Below are 12,465 nucleotides of genomic sequence, written 5' to 3'. Positions count from 1 at the left end.
ACATAGGCACATCCTTAGCAATTTGCTAAGGAAACCACTTCACGCTGGAGGTGATAACCCTCGGCAGCGTTTCAGCTAGCTGGATTTCTGTGTGCCGTGGCAATCCACAGGGCAGCTGGCAGACACTGCTGTCTCTTGGCAGACAGTCACGGGAAGGGCAAAGTATTTAAAAGATGCCGGGCAACCTCTGGATTATTTGAGGTGATGCTATGCAACTCTGATATTTTGCAAATCTAGGCATTAAAGACGTACTTAGGGAAATCTCCTCTCAGAGAGGCGTCTCCTTCAGAAAGAGATGGAGATAATCCTATTGCAAAAGTTCCTTCTGGGCAACCCCTGGGATAACTCCTGAAACATCTCGCTCTCCCAGTGTGACACAATTGTGACATCTTTGTATGTTAAATGCTGGGCTTGCAACTACTAAGAATCCTTTCAGCCTGTGACCATATCATGTTAAGGAAAAAGGAAATGTGTATTTATAACCTAAATTTCTCTGCTTTGTGACAGTTGGTTTATTTTCCGTGTAGAGTGTGAAGAGGAATCGTGATCTTAAAGCAGAGGCAGGCAGTTAGCCAAGACTGTCATGGTGTTGAAAACAGGTTTCTTCTTTTAATTCAGTGAGGTAGATAAAATTGAAATACCTTGAATGCAAGGTCACATTGTCTTATGTATGTACTTGCTGAGCCCAGGAAAAGGTTGAATTCTTGCTCTCCTGTGACGCTTCCTCCATGGCTTGGGTTAAGTTACTTTGCCTAAAGTTTCTCTCCTGCAAAACAAGGGTAACGTGGGTTGATGCTTCCCTATTTAACAGTAGGTTTGTAACAGCTAATTGCTTGGTGAGTGTTTAGTGCCGTACTTATGATCTGAGTTAAAGCTTTGCTTGTGTTTCACATCATTGAAAGCCCTTCCATAAAATTATAGCCTCTTGAATTGGATATTAATCCTGCTCAAGTACACTTAAAACAAGCATCCTGTTGTTTTGTTCGGGCTGTTCTTTGTGGATGGGATTTCAGGTTTCATGTAGGCATTTTTGTAGCAGACTGTTACTGCTGCAGGAGATGTGAAGGGAAAGAGGGTGTGCTAAGGCACAGAAATATTCAATAAGTACAGACCATTATCAGATAATCAATCACAGAGGGGGGGAGAGAGAGAAAAGCTAGTAACTGGAGCTTTTAATTTGGGTGGAAAAGGGCACAGGAGCTTTTATTAAATTACTAGCACTTTGTTCACTATGACCTGAACTTCAGGGTCTCATGGTGGTCATGGGTGATCTTAGGCAGGCAGGGATTTCCGATAGTCTATAAAGCTGTTTTCTCTCCTTTCTGGTATGGGTTGGCACCACTCATGCTAAATTTATAACTTTGTGGTGTAGGTCCTTCCAGGCAGCATGGCAGAGCTCACGTACTGGATCTGTGAGTTATTAATGTACCAGTATTGTTAACATACTGCTCACAACTGGAATAACAGAGTTGACGGCCTTTGTGTTGCGGGAAACAGCTTATCATAATCTGCGCCCTTGTGACCTTCCAGCTGAACTAGTGCTGCTGATTCATGTTGCGAGTGACTCCTTGACAGTCACAGGCTGTACAGTTAACCTTTTGGCATTAATATGCACTGCAATTAGAATGGATTTATAGCCATCATCTGGTGCCAAACCACAAATGTGATTAAATATTTTAAGAGTCTTTCCTTCAAAGCAAAAGGTAAATACAAAATGTGTGCACTTGAGGAGAAAATGGACACCTGAGACTTTTTTTCTTACTCTTTTGAAGAACAGTAGTACCCCTGGAATCCAGGTAGGAAAAGTTGTCTCTGAAATCACCAAATAGGTGTGTCAGAGTTTGGAAGAGCTGGGGTTTGCATGCCAGTTGGCTTCCTGCTGGTCCTATATTTACAGGGTGGCACACAGAGCAATCAAAACGGAAACTAAATTAAATATCTAAAATATTTTACAGCAACCAAGTAGGGCATTTCTCTCTGTGTTTTTCTGGAATGCACCAGCCCACATTGCCACTCAAAATAAACAAGAGGAGTAATGTGGTTCTTCTTTGAGGGCAGTTATTGCTTCTTCACAAAGGTAAATAATGAGAAGGGAAATAAGAGTGTGAAACTCTAATAATTAGGTTTGCTTCATTAAACAGCTGCTACATATTATCTTTACTGCAGACTTCACCTGGGAAATAACTCAGGGATGGTAGAAACACTTGGAGCTGCTCAGGTTTGCTCTAGTGTGAATATGCCCCAAAGCTTTTGCTTTGTTGCTGTAGTCAGGTGAGTAATTTGTGGTTTGGTAATTCAATGTTCAGCAGCAGAAATATTGATTAGTTGTAAGGAATTAGGACACAGGTTAAAAAAATCCCTGCCAGAAATTTCTGTTGGCTGACATTTTGTTCAAACAGAGTTGAGTATAGTAAAATAATAATTGTTCTCCCTCTGTTTGCAAACACCATGTTCAATAGTCATAAAACAGGTGCTTTTGTTTATCTCACCAACATCTATATGTTCCTGTCTCCGCTACAAAGCATGGCTCAATTTTTATTAAAACCATGCGCCACTCCTGTGATGCATGGGAGAAGTTTCATTTATGCTTTGCAGGGAGCAAGACTTGCATTACTTGCCTTGTTACACAGTATTCAGTGTCAAAGCAAGAAACACAGTTCCCAAATCCAAGCTCTTGAGCTCCTGACTGCTAGGACCATGTTTCTTCAACATCAAGTTTCCTGATGTGCTGAGCCTTCCTCATTCTTCCCACTGCCATTTTGGCAGTGGGAAAGAAGTGGAAAACAGAGCAAACTTTGTGACCTTAAAAGCTGCAGAGTGAAGTGTTTGCATAATGAGGATGCAGGATGCTCCAGGATGCTTACTCCATTCCTTGGAGGTGAGCACCGGGAGTGATTCCCAGGTTGCAGACTGACAGGTCCCTCTGGTCTCATTTAGGGACAGGGCTGATGTGAGTGTTGGTGGCCTTAGCCATGTCTGACTTCCTCTCATTTCAGAGGATTTGGTTTACTTAGTTATTCCGTGCCAGTATGCTGTTCACTATGTAATGTAGCTCTGGCATGGGTGATGCATCCCAGAGCTATGGCGTAGCCATTCCTGCCACAGAGAATGTGATCCTGAAGGTTTAATGCATTTTCTCCTTTGTCCATTATTGAGCCTGTCTTTTACCAACTGGTCAGGGAAGCTTGGCTACAGACAGGTCTCTACTAAAAGCCCATATTTCACCAAGACTCTCTTCTCTTCCTTTCCCTTCCCTTCCAGGTGATCCCGATGCTTCCGAAGCTGCTCTGTGAGGAGTTATGCAGTCTCAATCCCATGCAAGATAGGCTGACGTTCTCTGTGATGTGGAAGGTGACTCCAGAAGGCAAGGTACCTCAAGTAGCAGACAGTCATTCTGCTAATCAGTCCCCCCTCGGTGGCCAGCCCCTATTCTTGCAAACAGAGTGGTAAAAATGCCATCCCTTAACACCCAGGTGGATAGCAAAGGACTAGTCAGTGAACAATACTGGAGGATGTAGGACTGACCCTGTATCTTGTCTTACTGATGAGATACCATGGAACTTCCAACTAGAATAATCTCACAACATGGTGGGGAAAGGAAAAATATTTGTGTGACTCTCAGGAACGGAGAATTTCCTGCTCCTTGCCAGGTCACTCATCCATTTAATGCCTTACCTCCAGCAGCAATTTGAAGCTAATGCTTTGGGTGGGACAAGATGTTTCCCCCTGACTCCAACCCTGCCTTGTACTCATAGGCAGTTGTGCAATGCACTGAATGCGGGCAGTATCCCTCTGTGGACTCTCTGGTAAACAGACTATTTCATTCTTCTTCAGAGCTGCAAATTACATCGATCCAAATAAAGTGTGACAGCTCTTCAGCAAAGGCACAGCTCCATCCTCTGCATGTCTTATTTCCAGGGAGCAGTTGTGGAGGCTGTCTGTCAGTGCAGCGAGCTGCCTTCAGCTGCCTGTCAGCTCTCCCCAGGTCTTCATTTCTCTCCCTGTTCTCCTCCCACACTCTTTGTAACCCTAACAATCACCTCTGGTGATCACAGGGTCCCCTTGCTAATCGAGGAGGGGTAAAGACTGCCACTACCAGAGGACTCTCCAATCTATGCGAAGCACACTTTTTGTACTCAGAATTACTTTTTTTTAACCAGTGTTGTGCTCATGCACAACTCTGTCTGTGAAGAGTATTTCTTGTGCCAATTTGGTGATTTTTCACAAAGATTAACTTTACTTCCTTATTATTGTCCATGCTGCTCTAAAGGATACCGAATCTTGTTTTGTGCTTTAGCAAAATACGGTTGCAGTCCTATAGCTGTATTTCTCCAGTGAGTCCCTGCTCGGGCACTGCGGTGGGTTTTATTTGTTCGTTGTGAAAAGCGTTCTACTTCCTATAGCGGCAGCATGATTACTCATGAGGCCTTCTAATAGTAGCTACTTGGTGGGCCTTTTATTGACTCTGGTCTTTGAACAGCTAATAGTAAAGTCTTAATTAAAATAAGCCTTTAATTAAATCTTGTCTCTTGTCCCCTGCAATATATACATTTATTTGCTTTTCAAACAGTGTTCAGACCAACCCAGTCTGACCAGTGAGAAAACAGAGGAGCTGCAGTATCAGCCTTACACCTGCTCAGGGAGCTGATCTCTGGAGGAGCAGTGGTCTGGGCCACGGCCATGCTGCCCCTTGGAAATCAAACTGCCTACGGCCATCTCAGCAAACTGGTTTCTCCTAGGAGGCCTTTCGGGACTGCAGTCTTAATCAAGGTCACTTGATTTGAATATCAGGTGAAGGCCAGAGAAGAATTTACTCCTTCCAAGAGGAAAAGTGCTTGCAGGGCTTTTGCCCAGCAGGGCATTCTTTTAAGAGCTTATCTCTTGGGTTGAGTGGGACAGAATGTGTCTCCTGTATTTCTAGGTGTTACTGTAGCCTAATCTCAGTGTAAACAGGATCACATGCTCTCCCAGGCTCTGCTGGGTGAAAGGGAGGTGAGTCAAAGGGCCCAACACAGCCTTTGAACCTCAGCTGGTGGGGGAAAGCCGTGAGAACACTGACATTGAGGAGACGACATTCCTCAGTGAGGGATGCATGAGGCCAAAGAGCACTTCATTGCACCCTGTGCGCACAGCAGTATCATAACCTTGAGCTTGCAAAGCAGAGCCCAACAGCGCTACTAGAGGCAAGAGCTGCTCTGAGCTCTCACTGTTACTGTTCCAAAGCAAATAAGTCTAGAGCTAATGCATCTCCCAAGGAAAAGCCACACAGATTCCTCACTTGAATGTGGCTATTGATAGGTTGTTGGGATTTTTAATTCTTGTTTCTTTTAGAAAAATAATGCCAGACTTAGCCCTTTCTGAGAGACAGGCACTTTCTTGTTTCTATTGCTTTTGGGTTCTGGAGTTTTTCTCTTCTAGTTTTCACTGAGTGTAACAAAACGTTGCCTGAGCAGCACTCCGCATAGCTCCATGGACTCCAGTGGGATAGTGTGACATGATGTATCTGAAATGACTTTCCAAGGGCAGAGGCGTTAACCATATTGTTGCATCTGTGCTGTTCTTCAGAAGCAGAGCTGGGCGTTTATAGGAACAACGTAGCACGTTCTTGTTCGGATGCAGTCAACAGAAAGATATTTGAAAACAAACGATGCAACTCTTCCTTTTAAGTTATTGCCTGCAGATATTTGAAGCACAGCCCTTCTGGTTCCTTCTACCAGTGGTGAAGAAAAATTGCTTCAGTCTGAAACAACCTATACAAACAATGTGTCTTCCAGGCTCAAAACTGTTGTCGTCAGCCAGGACACGATATGGACACTGCCTTGCATGGAGAAAGTCCTCAGCCTCCTGCACAGCTATGTCACACCCTCAAAGAGACCTGTACCACCAGGGACTGTGCTAATGGGAGGGTTTCAGCTGAGCCACACTGACTGCCATCACATGATGTGCTGGGGACTACAGCTTTTTCTCAAAAGCAGCCAATGCTGGGGAAAACCTTAACGTAACCCTAGAAATGTCTCGGATACTGGTACTCTATCTGGAGTCTGGGTGCGCCAGGTTTGCCGTGATGGGGGAGACCTTGCAGACCGGTCTTGCGGGCTACGCGTAATCTTTGAGTCTCAGCTTACAACCCCCAAATGTTGCTCCTCTGCACTGCTTTGCCCATCCATCAGCCACTGGTACATGGGCCAGCCAGCCTTGTGCGGCTTTCCCTGCAGAAGTGGAGCTTGCCCGTTCTCTGGTGGGGTCTCCAAACCAGGGATGCAAGGCTGTGGTTACCCAAAGTCTGCTTGGATGGCCGCTGAAAGCAGAGATGGGGGGCATTTCCAGGAAATACTTGGATGGTGGGTAGAGTTAAGTTAGCCTGCTGCAGCAAGGCTGAGTCTGGCAGCTCCGCTCACCACACACAGGGATTACTGGACTGCATGAGCAAAATGTGTCCAAACTCCATTCTTTGCCTATGTGACGTGTTTAATGCATCCAGGCAATCTTGGTGAGAAGGTGTTTATTGGGTATGTTAATAAGAGATCTCTCAGGATTGTTACTGTCCAGTTTACACCTGTTAGAGCCATTGCAGGAATGGAAATTGGGCACTCTGCATCACGCTGCTTGGTTGCCTTTGAGAGACCAAGAACACAAAAAGGAATTGAGGAAACAGAGGAATAAAAGAAATTTAATATCTGCTACTAATGGGCTGCTTGTTCTGACACTTTGCCCTGAATGTAGCCTGCCTGAGACTTGACATTCTAGTTATATTCTGGGGGCCCAGTATGCTGCATCTCTCATCTTACAAGGAAGTGAGCGGAGCTCTGAAATATTTGGCGTCTTCTAAGCAAGGAGAAAAATGAGGTTTTGTTGAAAGCTTCAAGTTCAGACAGCAAGGTGGAAATCCGGTCTGTTACCTCTTGCAAGGGACAGAGAGAGCTTTTGGAAGCCAGTGGCAGAAAGCACCATGTAGCCTCAGTGCTGGCTTTCAGCAGTAACCTGGGGACTGGGGAAAGTGCTTCTTTTCAGAATTACCCTTCTGGTTTGTGCCCTGTCCTTAACCGTTTTCAACACACGTGTACATGACGGAGTTGACTCACCTATTTTATAGAGCAAAATGAGAGTGCTCTCCAAACACAAAATATTTAGTGTGGAATAATATAACAGTGAGGGCCAGAATTGATAATGACCTTTGATGCAGAAATTAATAGCTGGAGATGGAGGAACTAGCAGGGAAATAGAAGTAGTGTCTGAAAATGCTTGAACAGCAAGTTGAAAGAGCTGCCTTTTACAACTGGAGGGTCTGTAAAAGTGCTCAGCTGAAATGAAGGCTGCTCAGCCTGGCTCCCAGATCATCTCAACAAGGAACACTACCTTTTTGGTGCCTGAGTATCATCCATGTCTTACTGAAGTCTGAAGTATCTCTATTGCCAACTGGCTAATAGTCTTCAGCTTGCTGGAAGGGGATCATTTAAAGAGTGGTGCAGCCTCTTCCACACCAGAGATCGTGCTTGCTTAATATCAGGAGGTTTTTTGGGTCCAGCAGATTTCATCAGATGTCACTACATCACTTGCTGCCTCTCCACTATTAGGACACTTTCTAATTAGAAATAAGCTTAAATGCCCTGTGACTTTCAGAGCTCTGAGCTGCTGACTTATACTGCACAGATGTTCTGTGGGGCATAAGGGAGGGAGGCAGCGAAGGTATCTTGGGGATCAATCCTTTCCTGTTAAGAAGAAGGTTTGCCTTTCTGAAGCAATGTCCTTGATGAGTCTGTCATAGAGTGAGCTGGCGGTTCTCCCCGGACACCGTCACTTGCAGAATTTACCTTGTCCTGCTGTGCTGATGAAGGGGTAAGGTGGCACTTGCAACTAAGGCAGAATTACAATTCTCCATTCATTCTCTGAGCATTTGTGCATTGAATGGTTTATCACAGACTGCATCCATCTCCAGAGCCCTCATGCCAGTGCTTTTGACTTTTCTGAAGAGCCTTCTGCTCTTTGTCCCTCTGCACTTTCTCACTGGCTTGATGAGCTTTTGATCTCTCTTATACATCTCAGCTGAAAATAGATTTTCCTTTCTGCTTTAAGAAATAATGCTGAATTGCTATTTCTACATTGGTGTTCTGTTACGAAGTTTAAAAAGGGAGTGGCTTCTGGTTTAAAATAAAAGAATTTTGTTGGCGATTTATAGATTATTTTCCTCTAGAATCCAAAATAGTTTGGAAGCTCAAAAAGGTTCCTGGCTTGAGTTTGGGCCTAGGACCATAGACATGATCACAGAAACAAGGGGTCAGTGACTGGCCATCTCACCTCCAGACCACCAAGGTCCTACTCAGGCACTTTCACGAGTGCTAGTCAGACATTGGGGTTCCTGCAGTACTCCTGAAAACGGGGTATTTTAAGGCCAGCCCCTCGTGCCCTGCTGGCCACACTCTAATCAAAGAGGTGGAATACCATCTGCTGTGTTTTAGATAGGAGATCTTTTCTTGCATGTGTATATCTGCCCGTTGTCACTCTTGCACCTAGTAACCTTTGAGTCAACTGGCTGATTTCAGCTCCCGGATGGGCTGTAGTTCTTTGAGCTCTATGAAAGAGGGACATCAGGTAGAGGAGGGAGATCCAAGCAGTTCCCTATGTATATGCAGAATATATTGTCCACATACATGTTCCCAGACACTAGAGAATCTATATGAGCAAAAGGCCTGGTGGTCTCAGTACGAGAAGATCTTCTCTTGAAGATCACAGTCAGTGATGAGGTCTGGTGTCGTTCCTTCCAGGGTTTGTACAACTTCCCAAGATTTTGTGCACTGGAAGAACAAGTCCTCAGATCAATTTACACTTTCCAATTTTGCAGATCCTTGATGAATGGTTTGGGCGGACAGTCATCTGCTCCTGCGTGAAGCTAAGCTACGACCATGCACAGAGTATGATTGAAAGCCCTGGGAAGGTGTTCTCACCTGAAGAACTACCGCCTGTCTCCCCTCAACACTCAATAGCTGAGATCCAGCAAGCTGTGCTGAACTTGCATCAAATCGCCCAGCACCTCCGCAAACAGCGCTTCATCGACGGTGCTCTGCGCTTAGACCAGGTGTGTAAGTCCAGACCCTGTAAGGGGCTTCTTCTCCACTGAAGCAATTTCACGTTGTACTCCCTAAGAATTTCCTCATCAGTCTAAAAACTTGAAGGGGAAGGTCAAGGCTGGAATAGAAAGGCAGGTTTATGTGCCAATGTATTCTTAAGAGCGGCATCAGATTATGTACCAAAAGCAGTAAGTAAAGTAGGATGAAAAGAGAAAAGTTCCTGTTTTTTAAGGAGTGGTCCATCTTTCAACATTTTTCAAAATCCTAAAACCCTGGTGGACTGCATAAGTAACTCATACAGTGAAAGAAATCATGACGGTGTCATTCATTATCAAGCAGTTCAGATAGCCTTAGTGCACATTTCACTGTGAAAGGCTCATCCTCCACATTTATTTCTGTGCTTGCAATACTCATGTTTTCCATAGCTTTCATAGCAGTTGCCTGCACAGGGAAAATGACTAAATGTTATCTAAGCTAATACATATAAGTGTTGGCTGTGTTTCAGAGAAAGAAATGCTAGTGAGGAGGTTTTCTGTCTGGGGTGATTTAAGTAATCTTGTACCAGTTGTGGTATGTGTCATTTCTATTTTATAAGTAGATCCAGATATTTTAGATTATGAGAGCAAAAATACTTTTTCATTTGAGGTTCAGCAGCTCTGAGGTGGCTTCTGACAGTTTTTGTGGATAGCAGGTTCCAGTAATTTATAGAACCCAATGGCCTTCCTGAGCAGGAGACAAAATAATCTCTTAATATAAGGAAGCTCTATTGTTTCATTTTGCAAAATGAGCATGAGTCAACATAAGGATATTGCTGAGAAAGAAGCTAGTGTACCAAGATGTGTAAACAGGACTATTGTATGTAAGAGGTGTGTTGTTAACCCTTCCATTTTACTCGGCACAGTAGCGTTGTCTCCAGTTGCAGGGAAGTCTAATTTTAGAGAACTCATTGCAGAGCAACAAGAGCAAGGAGTGTCTATAATCTGTGACCTTCCCCAACAGAGCACGTGGCTTAGTCTGGCGAAGCTGCTGTGAAGAGGAGGCAATGTGCTTTTCCCCATGTCTAAGATGGACAGGATGACACGTTTGTATCTTGAGTTTCAGTAGAGGAGATTGGGGTTATACTTTAGGATAAACTTTCTGGTGTAGGCATTGTGGTGTCTGAGGCTATTTTGCCTGCATCTGTTGTAGGAGGACTTGGAGGACTGGTTAGGCACACATAAGTGAGCCTGGAGCAAGGGCATTTGCACAAGGTCCCTCCTTGCTCAAAGGAAATAATCATTCTTCAAATTATATTCAAATAATTTTTGGAAATGTGACTCCCACTTTGAAATCATGCAGAGTTTTCTTAAACCTCTTTCGGAACAGAGGCTTCCCTCTTTGAGGTTTATCATACAATGGCTAATAAGCTGGGCTTTTGTTCCCAAGCACACTCTGAATGCTAGAGAAACATAAAAAAAACCCAGCCTTTGCACTTGATGAGCTAACTGGGAAGCCTTGGAGATGTCTGGGTTGGAACAACAGTCCACAGTGACTGGGAGCTGTGGCCCAACAAGGTCACTAGCTGCATTCCACAAGTCACGGTGTAGTCCTGAGCGGTCACCATATGTGCCTGAGTTGAGTACCTGTTCTCAAACTAACCCCAGGGAAAATATGTTTTAAAACAGCTGTGACATTTTCAATGGGAGGATTTGGCCAAGGAAGCATCCTGTTCCAGTAATACCCCATAAAAGATTAGCTGTGTTTTGTTTTGCTCTGTGCTGTTACAGAGGAGCTGTTAAAGAGAATGTATTGGAGCATCATTTGTGAGATCGGGGTTAAAAGCCACTGCTAAGGGCACCAGAGAGGGCTGATTCCTACTCAGACTGGTTCCTAACCAATGTGATAAACTGAGTTATATCTCACAAGTGGCACTTTATGCTGTGCAGAATCTCTCTCCCCTGGCAAGAGTGTCAGAGCGAAAGTAATGGTCTTTGAGAATGAAGTGTATTTTGGTTCAAGGGACACTTTCACCATACTTACTCTTTTCAAGTACTGCCTTGGTAGTCATATTTTGATAAACTACACCCTCTGTAGCACATGGATGAAGTGGTTACTGTAAGGCCTGAGTACAAACAGTATGTGAGGGATGGGTGTTTGGACATGGCCAGCGGTGTATGGCTGGAGAAAACAATCTGTACCTTTTAATAGGAGATGAGTCCCTCTGCCTTTGATCCCTCACTTCCCTGAGTTCCCATGGATGCAGTTGTGCACTGGGTCTGACTTCCAGCCCTGAGCAAGAGAGCAAGGGTGGGTCCAAATGGGAAACACACCTTTCTAATCGCTGGACCTCTCACTGATTTCCTGTTGAGTAATGTAAATCCTGAACAATGGAAGACAAACTCCAGCAGGAAACTAGGGGCAATGAATTATCAGATTCCAAATAAAAATGTGAGCAAAGGAAATGATCATCCCACAGTCTTAAGGGAGGGGGTAGCTGGGCATGGATGACTCCCATGCTTTTTTTTCCAAGGGATGTGAGCCCTCTTCCTATACATTGCATTATTTTTGAGAGCTTCTACCTTGGGATCACTCCTGATTGAACAGTGATGACTTTTTTTTCTTGCTTCTACCCTCCCATTTTTCAGTGTGACGTGCTCGTGTGCTTCCTGTTGGTATTAAGAAAATCAGGGGGAAGAATCTCCTGTCCTGCTTTGCCACTGGCTGTGGTGGCCTTGGGCTGCTGCTCTCCCTGTCTGCCTCAGTTTCCTCTTTGGAATGATATTGATCTCCCCCATAGTATCTGTGTAATTTAGGATTTATTCCCCAAAACTAACCATCTCTCAGATGAAGTCACTCATGGGTGTATCTTTATAATAGCAGAAATACTGGTTGGCCAGGGAACTTCTTGCACCTGACATAGGATGGCTCCAGTAAGATGCAGCAGTGTCAGGCTGGCTGTGCCATGGTGAGAAGAGTGTTTCCTGTTTGAATGTTGCTGCTGAATTTTTATGACCTAGTGTGAGAGTGGCATCTGCTTGCCCATGGTTTTATCTTTTAGCAGTAATTTTGGAAGCAGGAATCTCTGTAGCTGAACAGATGAAGAATATATTTTATTTTTTTAATAACTTGGGAATTACATATCTGGGTCACACAGAAGACCTTGAGACAAATTACAGAGGCAGCACATGGTCTTGAAAGCTTAGGATCTGTGGATTCTGTGTCAGTACATATGTGTCTCTTCGGGGCTGTGTAATTTTGATTTCCTACCGCAGTTCAATCCTGGCCATGGCAACCTACGTACCTGCCACTCTTCCCCCCCCGCCAGTTCCTTTCATGCCTCTGCAGAGGTCCGTAGGGGAATCTTGCTGCATTAGACCTTGGGTCTGAGGACCTTCTTTGCAACCAGACCCACACATCTGTC

General features: G+C 44.5%; 1 protein-coding gene across 1 annotated transcript in view; it reads left to right on the top strand.

The window, feature by feature from the left end:
* The window catches only part of DIS3L2 (DIS3 like 3'-5' exoribonuclease 2), a 197,037-nt gene that overhangs the window by 122,467 nt on the left and 62,105 nt on the right, over positions 1-12,465 (top strand). The window contains exons 13-14 of the mRNA XM_010573014.1: positions 3,262-3,369; positions 8,840-9,073. Of these exons, the coding sequence (XP_010571316.1) occupies positions 3,262-3,369; positions 8,840-9,073 (342 nt within the window). The remainder of the gene's footprint in view (positions 1-3,261; positions 3,370-8,839; positions 9,074-12,465) is intronic.

The sequence above is a fragment of the Haliaeetus leucocephalus genome, unplaced genomic scaffold (genome assembly GCF_000737465.1).
Source record: "Haliaeetus leucocephalus isolate CR32 unplaced genomic scaffold, Haliaeetus_leucocephalus-4.0 Scaffold362, whole genome shotgun sequence".
Lineage (NCBI taxonomy): Eukaryota > Metazoa > Chordata > Aves > Accipitriformes > Accipitridae > Haliaeetus > Haliaeetus leucocephalus.
The sequence above is the reverse complement of the archived record's forward strand: the minus strand, read 5'-3'. Positions and strand labels throughout refer to the sequence as shown.